The 27430-nt window shown below is 43.4% G+C and overlaps 1 protein-coding gene across 5 annotated transcripts in view; it reads left to right on the top strand.

Annotated features, from left to right (window-relative positions):
• vps50 (VPS50 EARP/GARPII complex subunit) overlaps positions 1 to 27430 on the top strand; it is a 98951-nt gene that overhangs the window by 65149 nt on the left and 6372 nt on the right. Inside the window, exons 22-26 of one of the 5 annotated variants that reach the window (XM_037092797.1) lie at positions 1731 to 1808; positions 2306 to 2386; positions 18478 to 18626; positions 24563 to 24659; positions 25445 to 25603. In XM_037092797.1, coding sequence (XP_036948692.1) covers positions 1731 to 1808; positions 2306 to 2386; positions 18478 to 18626; positions 24563 to 24659; positions 25445 to 25603 — 564 coding nt within the window. Of the gene's footprint in view, positions 1 to 1730; positions 1809 to 2305; positions 2387 to 3699; positions 3784 to 4130; positions 4524 to 12898; positions 12956 to 18477; positions 18627 to 24562; positions 24660 to 25444; positions 25604 to 27430 lie in introns of those variants that run through there. The other 4 variants (XM_037092793.1, XM_037092796.1, XM_037092795.1 and 1 more) reach the window with 4 other exon arrangements.

Raw genomic sequence — 27430 nt, forward strand, 5'->3', positions numbered from 1 at the left:
TATTCAAAAGGATAAATACCCCATTATCTGTGTATATTGGCCCTGTCAAGTCAAGCTGCACTATTGACTCTGTCACGCTCGTGCTAGAGACGTATTATGTGCCGTGCTAACGGATTCTCTATCAGCATTTATAACCAGGCTGTTATGCTCCTCAGACTGACAGAGGCAGGTTTACTGACTGTTTTGGGGAAAAGTGATAAATAGACAGTAAAAAGATTTTGTAAGAAATAGAGAGCAAGTCAGAAAGAGATTCTAATTTAAATGCACTTTAGGATGAAGGTAATTAAAGGGATGCTGCAGCATTTAGTATTTAGTATCACACATCCCAAAAGTTTGCAAACACAAAAGAAACTGATTTAAAGTTGAACAGTCAGAATTGAAGCAGCAGAGGTGGAGATGTTTTACAAAATACCTCAAAAATGCTAAATCCTACATCTCCCATAATGCAGCTCAGCGGCATCTTTCAGTAGACGTTTCCTTCCTCCAACATGTCCAGACTTTTCTTTCCAGACACCCTGTGGCATGACAGTATAAACTCACTTCTGAGGTTTTATTCTGTACAGTATCAGTGAGAACGAAAACTGAAAGTAAACACAACACAAAGCATCTCCAGTCCTCTCATCACACCACAACACGTGACATCCACAGATTTAAGACTTTCTACTAAATAATGCTCTCTAATGGTTCACACCAATACTGAATCTGATGAAGCTACCACACATCAGCAGATTTCGACTCCTTCAGTTCAGCTAGCATGAACTCATACGAGGCACATCTCACATGCTGCCTGTTGTTTAACGTCTCCTCCCCCAGGTCATCAGATAGCGACACTTTGGGTCGGCAGATCCGGTCGGGCACCAGCTCAGAGATCAGTATGTGATGACCTGGAGATGAGACAGGACATCAGCAGTCGTGTTGCTTTACGGCCTCGCTCAGATTAACCTGACGACATCGTTGGCCTCCCTTCTTACACACACTTATTTCAAAGGCTGTCGAGTACTGATGGTGATGATTGATCTGAACTCCATGTTCAGAATCTATGGGATTGGATTTAATGTGTTTATCTGTTAACAATGTTCTTTGACCATGTGCACATCTGTACGGTGCACATAAGTGAACTTCTCCATGGCAACTGTACTACTGTGGTAGACCAACAGCATGTATTGTTTCCTTCTTTATATACTGATGTCAGTTTGAATGGCCTTCACTGCATGAGATGCCTCACTGAGCCGAGTGTGACCTCATTTATATCAAAGGTTCCAAGAGCTAATTTGGAAGTTTCTAAAAATAATCAGTCCAACTTGAAAGCTTGGGAACATGTTTGAAGCTGAATGTTGAGGAGCTTTGAACTCTTTGCTTTTTACTGCCTGAGTGTCTGAAACACAGGCATTAAGGACAAACGCACTAATGACACTTCATTCTCAGACATCTCCAGATAAGTATCACATGTGACGGATGTAAAGTTTTCATGTGGACACAAAGAAGGAAGCTTTAACGTATCCTGCTTACAGCCATCGACAGTAATCAGATGTTTCCTCTCTTCACCTGGCTGATGTCCCAAATTAAAGCCCATTTGAATATGATCAGTCGTAGTGTTGACGCCTACGAGAGTAATTCTGCCCACTACCTCCATTAAATCTGAGCCTGTTTGTGTGCTTCTTTCTTTGTGCTGTCTTTTTTTCACTTTTGCTTCCTGTTTTTCCTTTCTGCTGTCCATCTGTCATCCATAGCCCGTCCCAAGCCCGTCTTTGCCAGCTCATGGTGGCAGAGAGGCGGGCACCACCAGGGTGGTTGGCCCTGCTTGCCTGGTAAGAGTAGATCCCTGGAATGAATATGACTAACATGCAAGGTTGTCCCCACCTTGTGAGAGCGAAACATAGTCAGCGCTTGTCGTGGTGTGGTTGATTTGAAGCCTTCAAGGTGTGTGTGATGTGCTCTTTCAAGTGACATCAAGCGCATCTGAAAGTGATTTCAGAATCATTTGGATGTTGAGTTTGCTGTGCTCTCACCTCCCCGCCCTCCTCGTTTACCTCTCATCTGTCATCAGCTGTAGCCGGCCTGATTGTTAGATATCCGATGTCTGTTCCTCCCAGTTCCTCCTCCTTTTTTGGATTAGAGCAGCTGACTAAAAGCAGTAAAGTAAAAATCCTGCCGTCTCCGACTACGTGAGACGAGAGCAGATGATTGCCGTGTGTGTGTGTGTGTGTGTGTGTTCTTATAGAGGAAACGTTTTGTGCACGGTGCAGACACTTAACTCTGTGTGTGTGTGTGTGTGTGTGTGTGTGTGTGTGTGTGTCTTCTACAGTATGAGTCATCGGGTCTGGGCCTTATCAGCAGCAGACTGAGAACCACGCTGAACCGGATCCAGGAGAGTCTCATTGACATGGTAAGACTGGACCTCTGTCTCTCTCTCTCTCCTCATCTGTCTCCCTTCTCTCTCTCTCTCTTTAACCATCCCTCGTTACCTCATCGCCCGTCTCATTCCCTGACACAAACATGCTCTCTCTCCTGCGGCCCCTCCATCCTCTCTCCTCTTTATGCCTCTGTATTTTTTCGTCCGGCCACTTTATCCGTCCGCACCACATGTGTGCCCGCAGCCCGTGTCACCACAAAATGCATTATGGGTCATCATTATCCGGCCAGTGTTCACTCACACGTACACACACCTCCCTCTGTTTAAGTGGCCACACCAGGCTGGATGTGTGTTATTCCATTAGCCTCAATCACGACTCTCTGCTGTAATACTACATAGTGACAATTAGTCCGGCGCAGGCCACACACTCTGCTCCTCTGTCAGATAGTGTATCTGTCCCCAGTGTGCTGTGTGGTAATACAAGTGCCATATCTCGCTTCTGCCTTTCATTTGTCTCCCTATCAGACAGCCTGTCTCTGGCCTGTGCTCAAAGAAGCCATGCTTGGACTTTAATGCAGCCGTAATCTGCAGTGTCACAGAAGTTTGGCCTCCCTGCAGGCGAATGTGAAATTCTGTTGATGTTTTTGGCTTGTTTAGTCAGACAAAAAAACAAAAAAGTGAGTGGTGTCTCTCGAGTCTAATTATAGTAGATGTGTGAGTGAATGCTTGCTGAATTTGAGTCATTCTGCCTGGACTTCAAACATGGAAGCTCAACTTTTACTCATTTAAAAATGTGCCTTACATACTACACTGTATCCCTGCTGTGTACAGTATTATTCAGACGTGTCTGGTCCTGAAGATCCATAAACCAAACAGCAGTGGCTCAGCTCTGGTTCCAGACTGATGTTAAGCCCTGTATTGGAAAATAACAAGGCAAATATAGCCGATGAATAGATAAATTTGATTTTTATGTCACAAGTTGTGACTCTCAATAATCCACCAGCTGTGAAAATGAAAAAGAAAATGGTTTCCTACACTGACATCCAGATTAATGTATTCCATTTTTCATTTTCTGAGAATCTGTGGGGCTTTCTGTATGTCACAGTCAGATATCATTCATCATTTCATCTGTACGCTCACAGAACACCACAGACCAGGCCACAAATATTACATGTGTTTTTCTCTTTGGCTCTGAAATGTTTCTAAACTTGATGACTGATGTGTGTTAAAGGGGACTTACTATACTTTCCCTTATTCTCTGTCGTATATATTCAAGTTTACAATCTTAGATTTGTGTATTGGACCTATTAAGGAAGCTCTGTGAACCACAAAACCTTCCTTTCTAGCTCATCTGCTCCAGGCACATCACGCCGCAGCTGTCCACCTGCTCAGTCCATCTCTTCAGACTGAGGTGATTTACAGCAGCTCAGACTCTGATCTGGATCATATGTACGAGAGAAAGTATTTCCTGGTTTTCCTTCTGCTCACAAGCTCTGTTTGCTGCCCCTCAGCAGGGTTCTGGAAGGTTGACTTCTCAGAACTGAGGGGCTGCATGAACGGTCAGAGAGACCAGGATTGTTTTTAATAGTTCGAATCCTACAGAACTTTTGTAGTGGAGTTCTAACATAAGAATACTGAGGTGGAAATGAGTATTATATGTCTGTCAAGGCTAATCATCCAATGACAAGTGTCCATTTCAGCCATCAGCACCAGTTTCACCTTTAATGTGCATCTCATCAGAATGTGAATGGAGGGAATTGTTCACCTTTGCCCACAGAATCTGAAGCACCTTTTAAAAACAAACCTTCACCTGACAGCATGATGGCGTTCCCACTGTGATGACATCGCTCGCTGCCTGGATGTCATGTTTTTGGGTCGGACTGAGGAGAAGGAGAAAACTGCAGCAGGAAGGCAGAGAGACGAAAACAGAAGTTTTAAAACCGATAAAAGAAAAACAACGATCCAAACTTTAATTTGTCTCGAGCAGTGTGATACAGCGACACGTTTTCCTCCCTCAGGGGGAAATATAGAAACTTTTTACACCTCAGTGATTTTCTGGCTGTTTTCAGCTGTCAGAGACGCTCGGTGCTCGGCTGCCGTCTGAGGAGAATTATATCCTCTGAACTGTTCTGATGGGCACATGGACGGAGCCGGCGAGCAGAGGAGTGCAGCGCTCTGCGGTGTGTGTGAAACCTTTAACACGTGCACGCTCACACACACACACGAGCATAATTATATCACTTGGTGGCCATCGCAGGCTGGTTCCTCACACTCCGGCTTCGTAGCTACACTCATCCTGTCTCTAATGTAGTGGCAAATGCTTTCAGTCTGCCCTTTCTCATATGCAAAACTATTTTAGCTCATCTCGATAAATCATTCAATGTTGGAAAAATGCCCTCTTTTCCAAACGAATACAGCACTCCCACCTCTTTCCTCTCTCAGTCTCTGTCTCTGTCTCGCTCTCTTTCTGCTCCTCTGTTTCACATCATGACATCTCACCAGAACGCACTCTTCCATTGAAAGTGTTGATACATATTGAATATGTAGAGGAGGAATTTGCTGTTTGGATATTTAGAACAGTTTCTATGCAGTTTCCAGGGTTTGATTAGATGTGGAGGCATGTGGCTTATGAACCCCGTTCTTTTTTTTTTTATATATATATATAGGTGACTTCACGCCGAAGCGAGAATGTGCATGCAGTCATGTCGAGTACACAAACGGACTCCCCCCACCTGCATACAAATATGCACACCCACACTCTCCAGAGATAGTAGCAGGGTAGACCTCATTTGTAAACAGATTATAAAGTTAATTGCACACTGCATTTCAATTGAGCTGCCGAATCCTGGCGGTTTTGTTCCCCTGATTTGCCGTCACAACTGTTTGATCCTGAAACCAATGTGCTGCTAATGACTCCGAGTCCCATATGAACGGCGGCGAGATTCCATCTCATCTCGTCTCAGGTGCTGAGTGGCTTCAGCTCAGATTGGGAGCTCCACTGGGGAATAAAAGTAAAAGATCATCCGCCCGTTGATTTTCTGTTTCTCTGCCTCCGTAATTCTTGATTACCTCTCCGAAACCCCCGATGCTCGTCTGGGTTTGACGGCCTCCATTCTGAGTTCACTCACTTATGACTTTGAATTTTTCATCTGGACTGTTTGGAAGGTGGTGAGGTTGGGGATGAACTTCTGACAGTGGCAGAGATGTAATTGTCTTCAACATTTTTCCACAAAACACTGACATCATGTTTAATCACACGCTCTCTCATCAGCACCAGCTCACAAGTTCAAATGCGACGGTGAATTTGAGGCTCTGAACTGAATTGTTTTATTAAAAGGAATCTGCTGTCATGTTGAATAATGACTGGCTTACAGTCCTTTGCTAGATAAAGTTCTGGTCCTCTGGTGGTATATACCTGCTTGGGGCAGGTTGGACGACAGCGGCGTATCAAAATAATGCCGTGAACCTCGCCTCGCCTGTGGCTGGCAGAGGGTTCAGCTGTGACAACTGTTGTGAGTCTTTGCTGCTCAGCATTGAGAAGCGAAGCCTTTGCAAGGCCACCTCTGCTTCACGGTCCTTTTACTGCTCTCGGTACTCAGACCAGCAGTATTTACTCTTTCAGTTGGTCGGCACATTTTTCTCACTTGTTTTTCTGACACTTTCTCTCTCATTCCTCACATTTGTTCCCTCCTTCTGTTTTATCTGTTTGTCCTATCGCCTCCCTCTCTTTAGCAGCTGTGTGCCAGTGATTACATGCCTCTCGACTGCCGGCACAAACAGCCGCTTGTGTCGTTCCTCCCAGTTTATTGGCCCGTCCTACAGTGCTCACAGCGGCCTGCCTCTGTGTGTATTGTCTCCAGTGTTCACCATTTGTCCAGGCATGATTCTGATTCTTGAATTGAGCCTTACAATCCTGAAATCACCCGACAATTGTGTTGTGAGCTGATAAGAAGTGTGTGTGTGTGTGTGTGTGTAGACCATGTGTCTGCTGTAGTGTAGAGAAGGACTCCGTGTGCTGTTCTCAGACCTGCCATTGAAACAAGAATGAGAAGGTATTTTCTGTGTTGGCACCAGTAATCTGGAAGAGGACGGCGCTTACACAACTGCACACACTGACGGACGGGACAGCACACATACTTACTCAAATCAACACACATGCAGAACTCCCACTCTGTCACCGTCACATCGAACACTTGCTCTCCGACACACTCTTCATGCTCTCTTCCTGTCTCCCTCCCAGTAGCAGAGTGATAATCCCTCAGCATGTGTTGTGGTTGTGGTCTGCTACACTGGCTTGGCTATCTCACACACACGCACACACACACACACACACACACACACACACACACACACACACACACAGTGTCACACACACACTACATTTTCTTCCACACTGAACCAAGTCATCAGCTCTGCATGTCTCAGGAGGGCACATCACTGTCCAGACTGGGCTCTGTGTTGTGGCCTCTCTGTGGATGCTGCTCTCAGCTGTTTGACAGCGATTATAGATCATAATTAAGCTCCATCGTGTGACTGTTGATGCTGCGTCGTCAGGGTATCACATGTATTGACGTTTTCTCGGGGTGTCGGTGAACACGCGCTCAAACTTTCATCGATAGGCCCAGCTGCAGGTCGTGCTCCTCGGCTGTGACGAGGAGACCGTCGATCCCTGTGGACACAGTAACTTCTGCTTCCTGTCTGCAGCTTCTCATCAATTCCTGCCGATGAGTCATCACACCTCCCAGTGTGACGAGCAGAACGTGGCCACGAGCAAAATTATGAGCTTTTAATTGAAATCCTTTCATTTGGCATTCTGCATTCTCCTCTGTGCACTGGAGATTGGTTTCTTCGTGTTCGGCTTTCCTAACTCTCTTCTCCTCCGTGTGTCTCGGCATGCTTTGTCAAGCCAGAGCAGGTGAGCAGACAAGCACTCCTGGGGAAAAGAAGTTGCCAGAGATAGACAGAGGTGTCAGGTGGTGTCACACAAAATAAATGACGGCCCTAATTCCGTCTGACATTTATCTAATGAGAACCAAATTTCTAGTATTAAAGTGACAAAGAGGTGCAATAGGATCCACTTGCTGGTAATTGCCTGGCAGCCAGTCCACTCAACTTGGCCGTAAATCTCTGTGGAATGGACTGGAGAGGAGTAAGCAGTCAATCACGGCAGATTGAGACACTTCAACTGAGAGATCACTTTTCAACTCCCCCAGCTGGACGCTCGCTTCACGACAAGGGTGATTACAGAATTACCCAGCTCTCAGAGTTTACTGAAGATTTCAAATTAAGGGTCTTTATTTGTATGCCTCCCCACCAGCGATCGTTTCAGGTCGCTCTGTCTGTCCGCCCACTTCTTGTGATGGGATTATCTGAAGAATTGAGAAGTCCGATTGGTCTCAAGGATGATCTGATTTAAGTTTGGCATCCCGTTCTTGTCAGTGTGATATCTCAGGAACGCCTTGAGGGGATTTCTTAAATTTTAGGATTGAATTGGACTCAAAGATGAACTGATTAGATTGTAGTAGTCAAAGTCAGGGTCAATGTGAACTCAAGAATTCACTTCATATCTAATAATGACATTTCACAGAAATGTCCAATAGGATGAAACGATGAAGTTACGAGTTCACCATGACATCATCATATTCTGGGGTCATTATTCATCACCACAGCTCAGGAGCAGCTACATGGCTGGTGCACGGAGGCTCGCGACCATGAGGGGTGACTGTAGATCTGTGTTAATAATGTTTGAAAGCTTTTTTAGTTTTTCCTGCATGTTCTGGCTTTTAAACAGACTCTGATTCAGAGGTTGAAGCTCTCATGCTGTTATTTGGAGGTCGTGAACCCAATTGGTTTGTTGAGAGTTTTACTTTAGCCAGCACTCGATTTACTCCTCAAGGAGAAAAGGAGGAAGAATTTGCTAAACTAAAACCATTTGTTTCCTTCTCCTTAAATGATCTATTATCAAAAGTGATGCAGACTAATTATCTGCTGATCGATCAATCAGCTTAGTATTTCAGCTCTTAAACACTTTTGTTGTTTGAAGCTCAAGAAATCATTTAATAAAAATGCTTCTCTCCAATATAAGATGTTCATTACAGTTAAAGTTTGATGTGGTTTGGACCAGTGTGACACCCAACAACATAAAGACTGTGTTCATGCTTCACAATATGTGCAGCAGCTGTATTACATCAGGAATAAAAGCAGATGGGGGGAAGACGATTGATCGTTTTATCTGGAGCATTGCAGTGGACAACTGAAAGAGACAGAGAGACGATCATGTTGGATATGTTGTGTCCTCTACAGTGAAACAGGAGCACAGAGTTCTCCATGCACAACTGGAAAGTTGCAAACTAAAGACAAAGAGTGGAGCAGGTTCTGTCAGGGACAACAGACAAAAGGTCACTGCTGCCCTTCTGTCATTTCGGAGCTTTTCGTCCATTCGAGAGCTGGTTCAGAGCCAACATGTTTTCTCAAACCTGTTCTTTGTGTTACAACAACCAAACTACTCAACAGGAAAACTGCTTCACTTTGCTGGTCTAGAACAGAGAACTACTTTGCTAAAGTCGGTGGCTACACTGGTTACACCAGGTGGGATTATTGTGACCAAGGACCAACTACTAGCTGATGACCACCATTTTTATAAAACCAGAGCTGATGTAACATGCAGTCTGACTCATCCCCAGAAAACCAAACTAATGATTTTCAACATGGACCATGGATTGATCCAACAGTGACCCAGGAAAGGCGTCTTTTGTGCTGACACTGTGGTCTCTCTGCCGAGTCACAGCAGTGATTAATGAGTGTACAGCTGCCTAATCTAACACAGTGACCATCGTGACAAACAGAATCACCATGTCTGCATTAACTTGTTGATTCCAATAATGCTGAATCCTGTTTGGTGAACAGACACTCTCACATTAAAGCCGTTCTTGATCATCCTTTTTTTAATGCAATCCACTTGTGATGAGCACTACTTCCTGCTGCCCCCCAGGTGCATATCACCTTACTTCCCACAGCTCAGATGATGGATCGAGCAGAGATGATACAAAGGGGGCGCTCCCGTCTCTCCTCAGGTGTCTGCTGCTGCTGACAGGGCCTCCCACCACCACCACCTCAGAACTACCTCAGGCTCTTTCTTAAATCTGAGCTGCACACAACAAATCACCCAGCGGACGTGTGGGGAAAACCCAATGATACAATAGATTCTCCAGCAGATGTGGCCCTGACTCAGCACTTTAGAAAAACAGAGTTTATCCGAGGCATTGCAGCGGATGGCCCGCAGTGCAGACCCTGGCCACTGAAGTGGGAGGAGAAAGTCTAGTTTACTCTGCTTGTGCAGGAGTGTGGTGCAGGGAATGCTGGGACTGAGCTGCTGGGGGGTTTGTGTTGGTCTAAATAGGAAGGAAGTGATGTTAAGTTGGACAAGCAAGTACACGAGATGTATAATGCACCACAGAGAGATGAGACCTGGTCTCTGTGGACCCTGAATCATGCATTCTTCATTCTGATTGATACTGAACCCGAGTGCCACTGTGTCCTTAAGGCTGGGATGGAGACTGCAGGTCCCATCTGAATACTGTGAAGCACAGCATGATCTCATTATAGAGTCTGAACACACACAATGATTGTACATATAGAACTTACATCTGTATGTCCTCATTAAAGCAGAACAGTTTATATCGCAGCATCTCGTCTTTGATCATCCAGCTTCTACTGTCTCTGTTGTTCAGTCTTATTCAAAGCTTTGCTCTCAGCTGATATCAAATCCCTCCCTGGATGCTGATTTTTATATGTTTTCTTTTCATTGGGAGTTCCAGGGCTTAATTTCTAATCATTACACCAGGGTCAGTAAGCTGCCTGGCTTTGATGCTTGATGTCTTCATACTTAACAACGCTGGAAACCATTTTGGATTTAATACCTCACACACAGAAACAGAGCTTGTTTTCCCAATGCAGCCGTCCACAAAGACACTGCAGTGGATGTTTGCACTGATAGGCAAGCTGCTCTCTCTCAACGACTGCCTGGTAGTCGAGCTGACAGAGTCAAGTACAGAAACCCTTAGTAAAGGCTTTGGGATGATGCTGCTCTCCAGAATACCTAATCAAATTATAGTTTGGCTTCAGACACTTGCAGTTGTGAGGAAATGTCTCCTGAACTGGCATTCCCATTTCAGTTCCCTTAAAGCCGTGTTTGTCTCTTGGCAGAAGGTTTTTATTTCAGATGAACACCAGCAACATCTTTTTATGGAGCGATTAATATATATAAATGTATGTAGCTCTGGCTGAAAGGCGCCGTTACTCCCACATTCTGACTCACTCTTCTCTCTTGTACCATTCAAATGAATTATTGATCACTGATGAAGTCTGATGTATCTGGACTACAAGTGCCAAAAGTGATGACAAGAGAACAAAGACTGGAGGAGAATAGTTTGACCTCAGCTGACAGAGAGAAAGATGTTTTGGGTCAGAAATGAAAAGCAGAACCAGAAGCACAAGTAAACTTCTCAGATATGTTGAAGTATGAGGACGGAGGCTTTGGGTTTGTAATGATGGCCTGTTGCCACTATCAATAACAACACAGGCCAAACTTTGGTCCAGAGCCTTAAGTATGTATCAGTGTATTATGCTTAAATAATATGAGCTTAAGCTGAAGTCCAAAAAGGTAATAAAGCAAGAAATGATGTGACCTGTTGATGTGATTCATCGCTTTTCCATCCATTTGTTTCCTTTTCCTGTGATATAGTTGCCTCAGAGAAGCATATTTTAAACTTGGTGTAAATCCTAACTGCTTTTCTTTGTTGATGGTTTAACTTCTGCTGTCACTCACAGCAAGAGAAAGCGAGTTCAGGAACAAAAGTGAGAGTCACACTAAATGTCTTTAATGAGTGCCGAATCTTCTCACAGCATAATGCCAGCGCTGGAGTTTCAGGGCATCACTGGTCATATGTCAGTGTAGAAAGAGACTAATGCATGAGTAGGTGTCTTCTTCTTCTTCTTCTTCTCTGAAGTGTAACTGCAGTCATTAACGTGCCCTTACAGATGTGTATACACATCGTGTGTGTCAACGTCTGAATTACTTTAAGTGTAAGAAGAGATTTCTCCAAAGAATAACAAAACGCTAAAACTGTCCGTCACCAGGAAGTTTTATTCTCCATTTGACTCATCATTTAGTACGAAGGTCTCAGAGAGGTTCATTAACTCGGGGGCCACTTCACTGTGAGCGCCGGCAGCAGACAGATAATTAAAACACAGCGAGCTCACAAAGGAAAGGATTGTTCTCTTCCTCTGGTCGTGCTTTTTGGCCCACGTTTTGTGATTCAGATGAGATTATACTGGGCATGTAAGACGCCCACACAGATGTTCCTTCTTCTAACACAATGGGCAGCAGTGTTGTTTAAACCTGCTGAGTGAAGTTTGTTGTTGAAGATCATTTTCACATCAGGCAGTCAAAGTGTAATGAGATGGAGGACACTGGCAGGTGAAATGCTTTGATTTGGACTTCCTCACAGTCTTTAGCATGCGCTGCGTATTAGCTGCTACTTGACCACGCTATTAAAGGGCTAATGGTTAGCATAGCAGCCAGGCTGGAAAACACCAGGCGGTTAACGAGCTCATGTTCTCTGTGTTAGTATGGGGCTGGAGTCAAGATGTGGTTAGCTTAGCTTAGCTTAGCTTAGCTTAGCTTAGCACATCCCAGTGCCTCTCTGCTCTGCTCACAGACAGCAACAGTAGCTAATGTTAGATATAATGAGTCTGCTAACACAAGCTAACCACCAGCTTCCAGCACAACACCGATTGTTTGTTCAAATTACATTTTAAATGAAAGACAAATCAATAAATAAAATTAACATTCAGACAGGCTAAAGGGCCATGAGCAGTTTTACTGGCTACAAATGATATCCACTTCTTCTGCAAGGAGAGTTTTGATGATAATCTTTGAAGATATCCGCACATTCATATCTGTAAAAAATATTCTCTCTCATCGTCCCTCATAACGCATAACTAATGCTGTTTTCCAGTTACTACATTCATTTTGAGAACTGTGTGTAGAAAACGCCCCAAATCTCTTCACATTACTAGATAACAACATGATCCACACACAAGGCTCAGAAAGTAAATGGGAGACAAAATACAATGTATATAAGCTGTAGTTGTCTCTGCTGTGTGGTTAGAGGTTAGAGTGGTGTTGATATTATATTAAAACACGTAACATATTCATATTTCATTACTTTGGTCTCAGACTAGATTGGCTTCAACTAACGATGCAATGTAAATCTTAATTATGGTGTTATCACTGCGACCTCCTCCTGCCTCCATCCCGATTAAAATAATTTACATAACTGTGCAGATTACTTCCAAACTGTTTGATGAAAATACCTCCCATTCACTAATTAAACGTCAATCTGCTCCTGTACCTTTAATAGAGCTCGTTTGAATAAAACCTCTTGAATTATTCTCTTATAAAGCCATTAGAAGAGAATGTGGCTGAGCAGCCACAGTTGTGTGATTCAGGGTCATGTTTTAAGAACCACTGATGTTTCACAGGTTTCAGGCGGCCTGCTGGCTTCTCTCCAGTCAGTAACTTGATTTGGGATCTTTCATCAGTGGACTCTTTCTGTTCCTCGCTGCCGGTGTTCAACAAATGTGTTCCCTGCAGTGAATCCTCCTCACAGGATGCCAGCCGTGTTTATTACCTGCAGGGCTCAGATTCAACTTCTGGCCTCTCTTGCTAACTGTCCTGTCTTCTGTAGAATAATCAGCCTTTTTCCAAAACCAAACACTTAGTTCATATTTTTGGTTATTTATTAACTGAATAGATTTAAATTGTGCTTCTGAAACCACAGAATGGAAACAGCTTCATCAGCTGGTGCTGCTGTGTCTCAGTAGGCTGATCACATTTCTAAATAAAGGTAATAGCATGTTCAGTTCTTGTAAGTGAGGCCAGATCTATTGCAGTTTTGTACCTTTCATTAGTTTGTAATTAGGTTTTTATGTTTTATTCAGTTTCAGCAGTGCGATGGCTCGTTTCAGTTAAGTTGTTATTCATTTATTTATAAGGTTCAGTTGCAGTTCAGCTGTAATGTGTTTCATTACTAGTTGTAGTTTCTTAAAGTGTCGAGTTACGAACAATAAAACAAATTGAAGCGGCTGCCTCACAGTCCTGGACGCGTCCCAGCCTCCACACAGAGACTGAAAACTAAAACAGTTTCCAGAATGTTTGGATTTAATTGTAGTAGTGTGAGCTCACTGTATCATATTCTGAAGTCATTACTTTGTTTAGCTAAAATGTTTCATCATACCTGGTTACAAGTTTAATTTGAGTTTGTTGTAATAACCTTAAACTTTTGTCTGTCATGTGGTTTTCATACAGCAACATGCAGTCACACTGTTTGTGAGTCGTGAGTTATTGAGTGATCAGTTCCCCTGATAGTAGATGACATGCTTAATGAGGCTGTAGAGCCAAAATGGAGTCCTCTTACTGTCCATACAGTGGTTTCCTCTCACTGTTAGCAGCAGCTCCTCCAACACGTGACGGTGCAGAGGTCACTCCTCGTCTCAGCTTCTCCATGTGTTCAACTCTCAGAAGCTGATGATCATTTACAGAAAGTACTCTGAGGTGAATCTCTTCACGGTCAGAAATAGAAATATATTTTCTGAAATATTATAATGTATACAGAATATTTTCCGACCCATAACCTGCCAAATTGTTGTCAGGTGTAGAGAAAGGACCGGCTGTGTTATGAACGAGTGCTGAGCGACTGTGAGACTGATCCTGTTCGACCACGCTGGAATGTTTTGGTGTTTGCAGAGTCTCACAGCTGATGATACACGATTCATGTTTATCTTGCGATTGCCAAATATTCCATTTCTTTTGCTCTATTTTCTTTTTCTATGTTGTGAACAGGAACCATTAACAATGAATGTCACAGCTGATGTCAGCGTGTCAATCTGAAGCCAACAAGTTATTTACTGGAGCACGACTGCAGGTGTGACAACGATTTAGTGCCGTTAAAGCAGTCGGCAGATATTTTTCTTGGACTGCAACAAGCGGTTATTTCTGTTATTGATTATCTTTTATTTTCTTTATTTTTTGTTTGTGAAATGTAAAAAGACCTCAGGATGTTTTCACAAATCTTTGTTACTTCAACCAAAGATGTAATAGAAGAGCAGGAAACTCTCTTTTAAAAAGGTGAACTGGAAATTGAGTTTTAGCTCCAATATTCCTAATTCCAAAACTTCTGTGAATTATATTCTTTAATTTACTATAATATGTGCTACGACATTACACAGTATAATAACAGATTGATACTGCATGTACAAACATAGAGGCACTTATTATATTATTAATATTGCTTGCCTCAGCAGGCCAGAGATTAGTCAGCAGTGGCTCTCACAGTTGTCGTATCGTGATCACCACGGAACAATAATCATCAGTCTATATGACAGATCTACTGAACTCCACCCTGGAAAAGCTGTTTGACTCTTTGTCTCAGTGGGACAGCAGAGGAACTGCTGCTGAGGTTTGAGCCTCCTCTGAATATCTTCAGCAGCTGCAGGATGTAAATCAGAAGATGTATGACCTCTTCGCTATAAATCATTCTATATGGAACGTTTTTCAGGTTCTCGTATGACTTTGAAGAATCTATCACTGATGCTTAATTTGTCCAATACGGCGTTCTTCTGCACGTACTTGGCGCCGCAGCAACCGCGTGGAGGCAGTTTTCTTTTATCTCCCCGGAGTCGTTCCTCATCTTGATTGAGTGTCGTCATAAAAAGTGAAATCATAACTGTTTCTGCAGATGTATCTTTGAGGATGTCAAATAAGCAACATGTTACAATGCAGCTGATAACAGTGGGCTGATAGTGTGCTGATGATGGAGAAGCTGTCCTCTTCATGTCTCTGATGAATCTGCTTGTGTCACTGAGCTGAGTTCAGTCTCTCATTTGTGGGAATGAATTCATTTCTAATTTGAGCCTTTTGTAGGTTTATTTGCAGATTAGAACAGACAAACATTCAGACTCTGTTTGTATCCATTATATTAACATGTTGGACGCCTGCTGTATCAGATGTGATTTGCATGCCTATCTCCAAACAACATTTAAATATTCAGGGGCACCAAAGGGCAACAACAACAGGAAATTATGCTAATGTGATTCCATCAAAAATCGTGTTCTCCATTTTGAGTGTGTAAGTAGATCAAGCATCTAATAAACCAATAAACACGAGGTGATGGCTCAAGGCTGCATCACATCAGAGCTGCAACAATTAGTCGACTCATCGATTAGTCATTTTAGATTAATGGCCCACTGCTTTGATACTGGAAACAGTTTTGAGTAGAAGACAAATGTTCATATTCAGCTTCATAAGCATGAACATTGTTCTGCTTTGGTAATAAACTGAATGTGTTTGGGTTGAGGACGGTGTATGACATCATCTGGGTTCATCTTGGTTTCTGACACGTTTAGAACAACCAAGCGATGAACAGACTGAAAGATGAACTGAATCCCGTCCAGCTTGTTACAAACTGCTGAAGCTTGTCGCTCGTCTAAGATTGTTCTGCTCACCTCAACACCACGGAGCTGGAAACGAGATGACGTAAACTCCTAAATGTCATGGATGTTTTTTTTCCGTTGCCTCTACCTGAAGAATCCCTGCAGAGTGGTACACAGTTGGAAAAGAAACACGACTTCCCTCCTGACAGTCTCTCAGAAGCCTTCTTTCCCTTTCTTTAGTTTTTTTTGCATAGTGTTTATGCTGCAGGCCTGCAGTCACTGAAAGGTCACGCCTCATGTGGAGCCATTAAAAATAGACCCGACCCGACTTTGCTTAGTGTCAGACCGACACAACCAAAGTTTAATTGTTCTGATTATGTCAAAGCAGAATTTACAGCTACAAGCACGACTTTCATAAAGCAGACACGATAAGTCCGTGTGATACAGCAGGATTAAAGCCGACGCGTGTGATGTTAGAGAGAGAAGCGACAGAGCTGACATGTCAACGAGCGCTCGGCAGCAGTGCTGGTGAAGATGATTCTCTCATAACCTGTAATCAGAACTCAGATGGAACATTAAAACTCGTCCTCACGCATCGTCCCCGAGCACAAAGTTAGCAGAATGATAGATTTGCAGGTTTAATGTTTGACCATCGTGTAGCACCGCTCCTCTCACATGGTGAACTAAACTGTGTTAGAAAAACACAGACAAGAAAAACACCATCATTTTCTGCTTACACTGTGCTTTTCACGTCTGTTTCTGTTCTTCTACCAGCTGCTTTTTTTTTTTTTTTTTTAATCATGATCCAAATTTTGCGTGATTTGTCACCATGTGGGCACTAATGGCCTCTCTGGATCGAGTCCACAACCGCTGCATGTTTGTCACGTTTATGTGCGGAGAAGTGTTGAGGACTGTCCTTGTTTATCATTTGAATCATCACATAAATACGTTTATTAAAGCAACAAAGTGCTTTTATTTTATCTGGAGCTGCAGTTGTTTCCCTGAGTCTCCTCCAGGAGGTTCAGCTGTCTGTAGATGTTTCAGTGCCGATTAGAGGCTCTGCAGCCTCGTGTCTGCAGCGGACAAACAAAAAACGCTTATTAGTTAAAGCTTGTGACATTTGATTTTACTTTCTGCTCTCAGGAGTTTCATTTCACTCAATAGGTTATTGTATTCATGATCATCATTTAAATAGTAACAGGGTTTATATTTACACTCCCAGGAGAGATTAATTGCAGCCTGCATAGGGAAGCCGTTAGATTCCCTCTGCTGCTCAGTGAGTGTAACATAATTCAAGCGTTAATCTTCTGGATGTGATAACATTTTATTTCAGACTGATAATGGTTTCTGCTACAGTGAAGGTTTGATCGAATGCAGGGAGATAACTTGGCGGATTTGGAAAGGTTGCAGTTTTCACATGGGAGGAGGCGCCATCAGTCGAGCAGGTCCGACCCATAAATTGTCAGCTGGGCTGCAAACTGTGCATTTTTGTTCTGTATGCTGTTTATATTTCTTATTTTGGTGGAAAGATTGGTGTTAGAGGAGCGTCAGAAGTCTTCTTCTCACTGCAGCAGGCACTTTTTAGCCTGCTCTCTCGTTTTCTGTGAAGATAAACTGATGACATGAAGGCCTTTATCACACCAGGTTTCATGTTGTATGAATGTTCTTGTCGGTTCTACAGATTAATTAGAAGTGATGTAACCGTTTGCTTTGATTTACATACTTTCTCACTCTGAAAGAGCTCCTCTGTACTTGGTGCAGTCCCGGTGCTGAAAGCGCTCTGCTGGCGTGTGGAATAATGGCGCTTGTACGTGATATTAGACACAGAGTGCACAGGAGTGCAGTGTGTAAGTGGATGATGTGGTACAGCATTAGCAGCTCCCATTCGTTCATTACCTGTGTGATTGCTATTGATCTGCCTGAGGCTGTTTCAGGAGGCTTTACAGCCACAGAGCTCTACATGCCAGTGTGATTCATCATGTCATGGAGACACACCTTACAGAAACTAATATGATCTGCCCTCCTGTTTGGAATCTCAATGGCTCTGTATGTATATGATACAGATTACTGTGATTGATGCGACGGGGTTTAGGTTGAAATCTTTCTTTTCTGTTTCAATTGTTTTTCAGATGAAGGGATAAAAGGGATGGAGAGGTGTGGTGGAAAATATAAAAGGGAAGATAAATGCTTGGTGCTGAGGAGTGTCGGGTCAGCAGAATCTGAGAGTGTGTGTGCTTTGGATGTGACCCGAGTTCCTCGAGGTTGATTGAATTTTAGATCATGCTTACCTTCCAGCATACATCTACATTTGTCTCCATTTTGCAAGTGAAATGTTTGTTACGTGAGGTAGACTGCTACAGAAGCAGAAGGACAGCGTGAGTCACAGCAGCAGCACAGTTTCATGATTAACATTTAGTTTTATATTTAATATTTGTGATATATAGAACTGCTGCCTCTGATCCCTGGTTATCAAACACGTCTCTGTTGCTTCTGATGATAATAATAACTAAACCTGGATACAGTCTGAGGTGTCAAAGGTAAAGTCACTGTCTCTGAAAACTGACAAGGTAAGAATGCACTGAGTGTATGAAGCTGATGATAACATACCCGTCCTCCTCTCTGTCTTCCAGGAGGCGTTGGGGGAGAACGCCGGGGTCCACGGCCCAGCAGAGGACAGGAAGGAGAAGGTGCCCAGCCCCCATCTCAGCCAAATGGTGGTCCTCACCAACAGTGGGACTCTGTATGGGCTGGCACAGAGAGTGGTGGCCACTGAGTCTCTGTGAGTCTCTGCACAGAACTGGATGAACACAGATAATCACTGTGACGACCCTCCCTGTTCTCGCTCCCTGTTCTGACATCAGCCGGGTCGTCAGCAGAACTGGCACCACCTGGACTCTGAGAGTCCGGTGCTGGTAACACTCTCCTGGAGCTCTCGTCACAGACACACCTGGTTCAGCTTCTGTTTGGCATCTGTGTTTCTGTACTCCTTCTTACAACATCACACACACACACACACACACACACACACACACACACACACACACACACACATGCATTCACCCACACCACTGATCCCACTGACTACACACACCATGATTAGTTTAGGTGTCTTTTCCTTCAATAAATACTTAGTTAACTGTCTCCTGTGTGCAGCTCCTTCCTTTGTCATGGCCGTGCAGCCCGGTTTGTGACAAGTGGGGGCTGCTCCTGTTCTACTGCTTTGTTTGAGGCCTGTGTGTGTGTTGTGTGGTGTGTGTTGTGTGTGTGTGTGTGGTGTGTGGTGGCCCTCTGAGGCAGGGTTTTGTTTAGTTTTTGCGTTTGGGAGATGCATTTTTGAGATAGCTGATTTGGTTGTTTGGTTTGATTGTTGTTTCAGTTTGGGGTCTTTTTGTCCTGCAGCCTCTCGTGTTGGCTGAGTGGGCAGCTGTGAACTGTCAGCTGTGATTGCATTGTCTTCTAGTGTAATAAGTCTTGGCTTTTGTGGAGTTGCCCTGGTTAGGTTGAGTAATGTGGTCCATTTGGGCTCATTGGGGTTTTTTGTTGCAGTTTGTTATTTTGTGTGGTGTGCAGTGGGAGCAGTGGTCTCGGGGACACAGCCACAGCCAGCAGGTGAGTAAGCAGCATGCTGGGGGCTTAACTGGGTTGCTGGGTGCAGTGTTTAATTAACTCACAGCTAATCTGCATGAAGACTAGGCATAGTGAGTTTGATTAGTTTTTGGATGGGCAGTTCAGTTAGAGGGGGACTTCACATCAGTGTGGAGGACATTTGTAATGTCACTTGTTTCGTCTTCTGGGCCTGCTGTATTTGAAGCTCAGTATTGCAGGTATATGGGATTGTGTTGCTTCACCATGTGAGGAGTTTTTGGACGGTTGTACTAAAGACCAGCTGTTGAAGGTTGCTGAGAAGTCTGACGTTGAGATGAGTGGCCTTAGTGGTAAACGTAAAGGTAATGTGAAGGCTCTGGTTAAGATGCAGTTGATTGGTAAAGGGGTGCTGGTGGGTAAACAAGGAGAGTCTGGTGAGCTACATGCAGCACAGTTGCATCAGCTAATTTAACTTTTGAGCAGCAAAAAGAAATGATGTTGTTACAGCTAGCTCAGGAGGACAAACAGCAGTGGGAAGCAGAAAGCCAAAAGATGGAGATGGAAAAGCTTGAGACCTCACATATAAATCAGTGAAGGCTGCTGTACTGAAGGCGTATGAGGTGGTTCCAGAGGCGTATCGCCAGCGTTTTAGGAAAAGAGGGCTAATCAGTCACATATGGAGTTTGTAAGGGAGCTCAGTTGTTGGTGTGAAGCCTCTAGTGTTGGTAACTTTGAGGGTTTGTGCAATTTGGTCTTTCCCTCGTCCAAGAAAGGGACAAGGGAGTCGTTCTTGTTCTGAGCACAGGAAGTGGCAGCTTTTATCACTCCTTCTGAGCTGTATTCTTATCAGGTGATGCCATCTGGGTTGAGGAACGCACCAGCCATGTTCCAGAATGTGGTGGCTGGGCTGGCTGGGTGTGTTTATTTAGATGATGTGGTGGTCTACAGTGACTCAGTTAGAGTGCTGTTTGATCGACCAGCTGAGGTGAAGCTCACAGTAAATCTGTCTATGTGTGAGTTGGCTCATGCTGCTGTGACTTACCTGGGTCGGGTGGTGGGGCAGGTGGCTGCTGTGTGTGTCAAGCTGTTGGCAATTGAGACATCTCCACAGCCCATTACAAAGAAAGAGCTCATGAGATTTCTGGGGATGGTTGGATACAGTTTGTTTGGTCAACAGAGTGCCAGGAGGCTTTCAGTGATGTCAGGTGTCTTGTGTGTTCTGCACCAGTGCTGGCTGCACCCCGTTTGACTGTTCTTTTGTTTGACGGGTGGATGTAAGCCATGTAGGAGCAGGAGCGGTGTTGATGCAGGCAGATGAGCAGGGAGTTGACAGACCAGTCAGTTTCTTTTCTAAGAAGTTTAACCGACCCCAGGTTAACTACTCGGTGGTGCAGACGGAGGCTCTTGCTTTGGTCTGGGTCCTGCAGCACTTGGCAGTTTATGTGGAGTCTGGTGTGGCACCTGTTGTGGTCTACACAGACCACAATCCACTAACCTTTTACATTCTTTGCAGTGCCCCAATCAGAGGCTGATCAGGTGGTCGCTGTTCCTGCAGTCTTGTACTCTGGACATCGACACATTAAAGGCCGTGATAATGTGGTTGCAGATGTCTCAGGCTCCAGTGATGGAGCAGAAACCTGTTCTCCTGTTCGCCCTTCCTCCCTGTATTCATTGAAATTGGTTAGGATGTTGCTGTTTTGGGGAATGGATGTTGGAACTGGCAGATTGTAAGGATACTGTAATAATTGTAGTATTTTGTTGATTGTGTTGTTCTCACTTGGGTCGGTATTATGTTGTCGTGACGGAGATCCTGTGAGGACCCTCGTGTTAAGGTGGCGATGACTCTCCCTGTTCTGACATCAGCCGGGTCGTCAGCAGAACTGGCACCACCTGGACTCTGAGAGTCCGGTGCTGGAGAGAAGCTGTGTGCTCTGCTCACAGAGACACCTGGTTCAGCTTCTGTTTGTTTCTGTACTCCTTCTTACCACATCACACACACTTGTCCACTCATGCACTCACCCACACCACTGACTCCACTGACTCCACACGCCATGATTAGTTTAGGTTACATTTTTAGGTTACTTTTCCTGAGTTAATTGTCTCCTGTGTGTGTCTCCGTCCTTTGTTGCTTTAATCATAAAGCGTGCGATCCCAGCAGAAGTTAGACGGTGGTGTTGGTGTTTAACAGTGTGATGTGGAGGAAAGATTGTGACAGCGCGGCTTGTTTCATGTCGTCACTCGTGTGTCCGGGCAGCGGGATGTAACTTGGCAGTTATGATCATCAAAGCGTTTGCTCTGATCGAGTTAAGGACGTGGTTCTGGCTCGCTGCCTCGCCTCAAGGTGCTCATAATCTCATCAGCCACTGAAACGCAGTCTGGCCATCAAAGATTTGTGCTACGTGCAGCATGTGTATGTGTGGCTTCATTTCTTTTTTTTTAATGTTCACATCAATAAAGCTTGAATTAAAGAAGATTTAAAAAAAGATTGTTGAAATAGAAAGTGAGACTTTCAGCCCTAAATAGAATTTCTTGCTCCGTCTGTGGTTATTCTTCACTCTATCTTTGTCTGGGTCAAACATCCATAATTACATAATGAAGCCAGACTACTATTGACAACTCTCGATCCCTGTAAAGTCTGCAGTGTGCATCAACTTTATGATTAAGGTCTGTAAAGATGACACTGCTGCAAAGATGCTGAGAATTCTCACACAAAGTTTTTCATGTATCACGGGCGAGGACGAGCTCCCAAGAATAATGAAAGAGAAAGAGCCAAAGTGCGAAGGGGAAAATTTTTCTTATGTAAAGTTTGAAAGGAAAGATTCCCCGGGGTGGAAGGAGACTTTATTCTGGGCAGAATAGCATGAGAAGAGTTCCTGTTGGAAAGGTGTTATCAGAAGAGGGAGCTCACCTCAGTGTGGATGCTGAGGACTTCTGACATCTACAGCACATATTGGTTTAAGCATCATCCTATCAGAAAGGATGGATGGGAGCAGTTTAACGTGCCCCTCGCTGTTGTTTTCCCCTCGCTGTTGTTCAGCTCTTATTTATAGAAGTGTGATCAGATAAGTGTGAACTGCAGGATGTGCTCGTGTCCCTCGTACTGCAGCATGTTGCCGAGGTAAACACAAGCTGTTCCAGCAAACCTTAATGTGATTCTCTCTGCTCCGCGAAAAGAGCAAATGTCCACTGGGCTCACGGACGCTCGGCTGCCGGCTGTGTTTAGTGCAGCGCTCTCACTTTCTTTTTAACCAGACGGCTCTTATTAATATTCAGTCCTGCTGTTAATAGAAACATTTCTGCTGGAGTTTCTCTGCCATGCAGCATCATCACACACGTCTGTTTGTGGAGCAGCAGTGTGTCCAGCTCCTGAACTTAATTATCTTAATTACTGGTATCAGGTAAATCAGCCATGCTGGGATTGGATATTATATATATTATATATATATATTATATATACACACACTTTACCTGCAGCTTACAATTTTCAGATTTTTTTCTAAGTTGACCAGAAAAATCTTTATAAAGCATCTATACATCATTTGTAAAGGCTTATAAACATCAGGTATAACTGTCCCAATAATGTTCACATACATCTACATTTATTATAAACATTTATTATAAACGTTGCTTAATAAATTATCCATAAAACATTATGAACTATTAACTAGAGTTTAACTAAAAGTTAACATTTATTAATGCTGGTTATTATACGATGTTGCTCATGAACACGTTATTCACATGTGAAACTGTGTGTTTTCATTTAGATACATAAACGTCTTTATTTTCACAGGTTACAGTTTCAGTTCACAGGTAAAAATACTGTTTTGATGTGAAAATGTAGAATCACATGTGGAGGAGCAAATATGGTCTGATCTCATGTTCTGTTTTCTACATGTGAAAGAAAAGCTGATCACATCTGATTCTGCTGAATATTGATCTGTAGAAAAGGTCAATCACTTCTGTAAAAATGTACAGTTCACGGTTTCTTTCTACATGTTAAAGTAGACAAACACATCATGAGTGTGATCAAACCATCATGACTGTCAGGGTGTTGGTGCTGATCCAGGACCAGGAGGACTGATGCTCAGAGTGACGGGGTCGTTTTCACTCCCGCTGACATTATTATTGTTGACCTCAGATGTAATCATGTTTGAAGGGGCTGTGCAGAATGTGGTGGGAACTCACGGAGCTCCAGGTTTGGTCCTATCAGGTGTCATCGGGTGCTGTTTTGGACCTGGACCAGTGGAGACGTCGGTGTGTGAGCCGTGCTGTGCTGCAGCGGTCATGCTTGTTAAACTCCGGACACAATTCTGAACTTCAGTCCGACCAGACTCGCTCCCTTTATTTAGTTATTTAGTGCAACACGTGAGAGCCATCAGCTCCCGTCAGAAGGTCAGTATTTAGTCAGAGCTGGATGCTCAGAGGAATCAGGGTTTTACTTCGGTCAGCTTTGATTTTTTTCCTTTTTTTGTGTTGTATTTATGTTTCTGCAGTTTGGACTCGGCCTCTCTGTTATTCAAACATGATTGAAATCCATTTATTTTGAAAACTGCTCCCTGAGCCGTTGGACATGAATGATAATTTGCCTTGAGATGTGATAATTGAAGATGTCGTACTAGTTTGGACAAAGTGCAGCGTGTCCAGAGAGTCGAGGGATCATTTATGCTGTCACAGCACTGCAGTCGGTTTATATTAATTATTTATTTCATTAAACTGAAATGGACACGAGGGAGAAATTAGACTGAGGAGAGCTGACAAGTACAACAGAAAATGCCCAGAGGGTGATGTGTGTACAGACGTGTCCCCAGTCACAGGATCACGTTAACACAGGCAACATCTGAAGGAATCAGAGACTGCAGCTTGTAGTTTCTCTGTCCTGTCACGTATGTTGCTGTAATCTGTAAACTGGAATAATAGAAGCTGAACGGATCAAACGTTCTGTCTGGCATGAAGATGTGAGGTGTTCTTCTCTAACCAACCTCACACACGAACTCGGAGACAGAATGACCACGTCATGTTTCTGTAGTGATTTATTACCTACAGCTGATGTTATGTTAATCGTCATGTGCAGCAGCAGACTCATGCTCCCTCCGTTCTCTGTTTAAAGGCTGTTTCTGCTGTTTTTTTCAGCGTGTTTCTGGCTGAGCAGTTTGAATCCCTCCAGTCTCACCTGGACACCATGATGCCGGCAGCCAAGAAGCCTTTCCTGCAGCAGTTTTACTCCCAGGTATACTCACACCTTCTCCCTGAAGTCTTTGTAATTACAGGATCTGATAATCATGTCATCACTGTCAGCTGGAGGCAGGATTGTACCAAACACCTGACGATGGTCAGCGTGTCGTACGGTCAAAATGTTTGGACGGATCTCTGTTAATAATCTCTGTGGAACTTCTACTGTTGTTGCCCAGTTGAGTTTAATCACCAGCGTACGAGTCGATTACTTGTTATGTGATTCTGAATCTTGATTTTAATTGAATATCAAGATTAAGACTTAATCCTACGATTCTAACACTCATAACGTCACCGTGCATTAAATAAAACATCCAGAGAGACGATCACAGTATCTTTTATCTGATGTGCTCTGAAAAAACACTCTGCTGACTCTGGACTTGGTGACTCGGTGACTCGGTGATCTCACTCTGCAGTTTACTTTCCTATTAAAATCTCTCTAAGACATAATGACCATTTATCCGCACAGTATTCAGCCCTGCTCAGAAACTTAACAACATAACTGCTCAGGCTCTCTCACAGTGTTTTCTTTTCTTTCATTCTTATTTATTTTGTTTTTCTTCTGCGTTGGTCAACTTGACATTTGAAATGTTAGCGACACAGACAGCTCTGTTTTCTCAAAACATCAGATGAATGTCACGTCCTATAATTTCACTCCAGGAAACATCGTGCAAGCGATGATGTCATGTCACCTGCACAGCATGTTTATTTACCCGACTTCTGTTTTCTGCTCATGTAACGTTCCAGAACATACAAACTCTTATTCTCACTTTCTTCTCTCAGACGGTGTCCACAGCCAGTGAACTGCGAAAACCAATATATTGGATTGTTGCAGCCAAGGCCATCGACTACGAACAGATGTTGCTCCTGATGGCTGGAGTCAAGTGGGACATTAGGGAGATAATGTCACAGCACAACGTTTATGTGGACGTCCTGTTGAAGGTAACGCTGCGTAGAAACACACTGGTAATAATTAGACTTAACATTAATTGCATTTTTTCCATCTCTGGGGAAAACTGTAAACATAGCAGTGAAATATTGTCTAGTTCTCATCTGTTAAGCACTAATGTGTTAACAAGGGTTGTAATTAGTGTGCAGTGCTGCATTAAGACACAGAGGGAAGCTTCACTTCTCACATTTCGTAGAGATAATATGAAAACATCTCCTCATTTAGACTGTTGCTTCATTTATGGCACTAAAACTCTTCTTAGTTGAATATAAATGATGATCCCAAGACGACTGGTATAATTCAGTGTATTATACATGGAGGATAAGTTCAGAACTGTCCCAGTCAAATATGAACCATCCTGTCACCTGCAGCCTCTCCGTGTCATGTAACATCCACAATATTAAGAAGGAGTAAACACAGAAGGCAGCTGAAATAGATTTCATTTAATCTTTAATCTTTTTGTTGTACACTGTTTTAACATCGGTGCCATCTACATAAAACATTACCCTTCAGCCCACTTAGAGTTCTTTGTTGCCTGTCTTGAGTTTAAATTCATGATTCGATATCAATTATTCGGGATGAGCTGAATAATTTAGTAGTTGAGCTGTTAGAGCTGAATGCAGATCTCTCCTGAAGTTTCAGCTTAGTTAAAGACGTGAGCTCGCTGCGAGCAGACGTATTTTTGGAAGTTGTCCTGTAAATGTGCCTCTTCATGCACGCGGCCACTGATCCACTGATACTGGACGGAGGCAGAGAGGGCTGACGTGCTGTGAAATCCTCAACAGACGAGCAGCAAAGCAAAACAAATCATGTATGATGTATGCATCAGCATGTCTTAGGAAGCTGTTAATTACATCACACTTTAAATCACAGATGTTGCTGGATTACATGGATACATTTCTACACATCCAGTCACAGTTAACAGAGTTAAACCATCTCACCTTCTGAACTTCTGGAAACTCCATCTTTGTTTCTAACTAATTTAGCCTATGAGCTAAGCTCCGTGAGTTGTAAGCGTCCATCTCAGCTGGTTTAAATGCTGAGCCATGTCAGAATGATGGACGGACATGATGCATCACAGCTAGCATGTTCTTCCTCCATCAGGCCCTAATGGCGTCGCCTGCCAACCTGTCAGATGCTCATAATGTACATGGATCCTGTTATGTGCATTGATTGAAAAGGCTGTGCTACATATTGTTGCGCTGCAGTCTGGAGAATATTTTATTCATGAATTCAGGTTGATCACTGGCATTCAACAATGGCATTGATTTGCATATAAAGTGGCAAGGAAATGTGGCAGCCTCAGAATGACTTCATTGACAAAATGCTGGCATCAGAAACTATTGTGGGACGTGTTTGTGAACGAACGCCATTTCATTCTTGGCTGCAGAGTTAATGGCAGCCAGTGCACCTCCTGAGATACATCCATCATGTTTCTGTACAGTCCTCATGTATTTCAGTTTGTTCACTATATACAGCAACATGATACCATAATTGTATAAAATCATCCATAATTGAACAGAGAGCAGCGAGGACATGTCAGATGTTCTGCACAACTCAAACCATTCCTGCATCAAAACATGACATGAAAGACTGACGACTTCTTCTTCTTCTTCTTCTTCTTCTTCTTCTTCTTCTTCTTCTTCTTCTTCTTCTTCTTCTTCTTCTTCTTCTTCTTCTTCTCCTCCTCCTTTCCTCCTACTACGACATTTGAGAGGCTAGAATCAGCTCATTTTGTTTTCTTTTAGACGGATCAGTTATCAGTTATTACAATAGTGGTTGATTAATTTAAAGGTTGACAGTGAGTGTATTAATCCTAC

Source organism: Acanthopagrus latus, chromosome 3, assembly GCF_904848185.1.
Source record: "Acanthopagrus latus isolate v.2019 chromosome 3, fAcaLat1.1, whole genome shotgun sequence".
In the NCBI taxonomy this organism is placed as follows: domain Eukaryota; kingdom Metazoa; phylum Chordata; class Actinopteri; order Spariformes; family Sparidae; genus Acanthopagrus; species Acanthopagrus latus.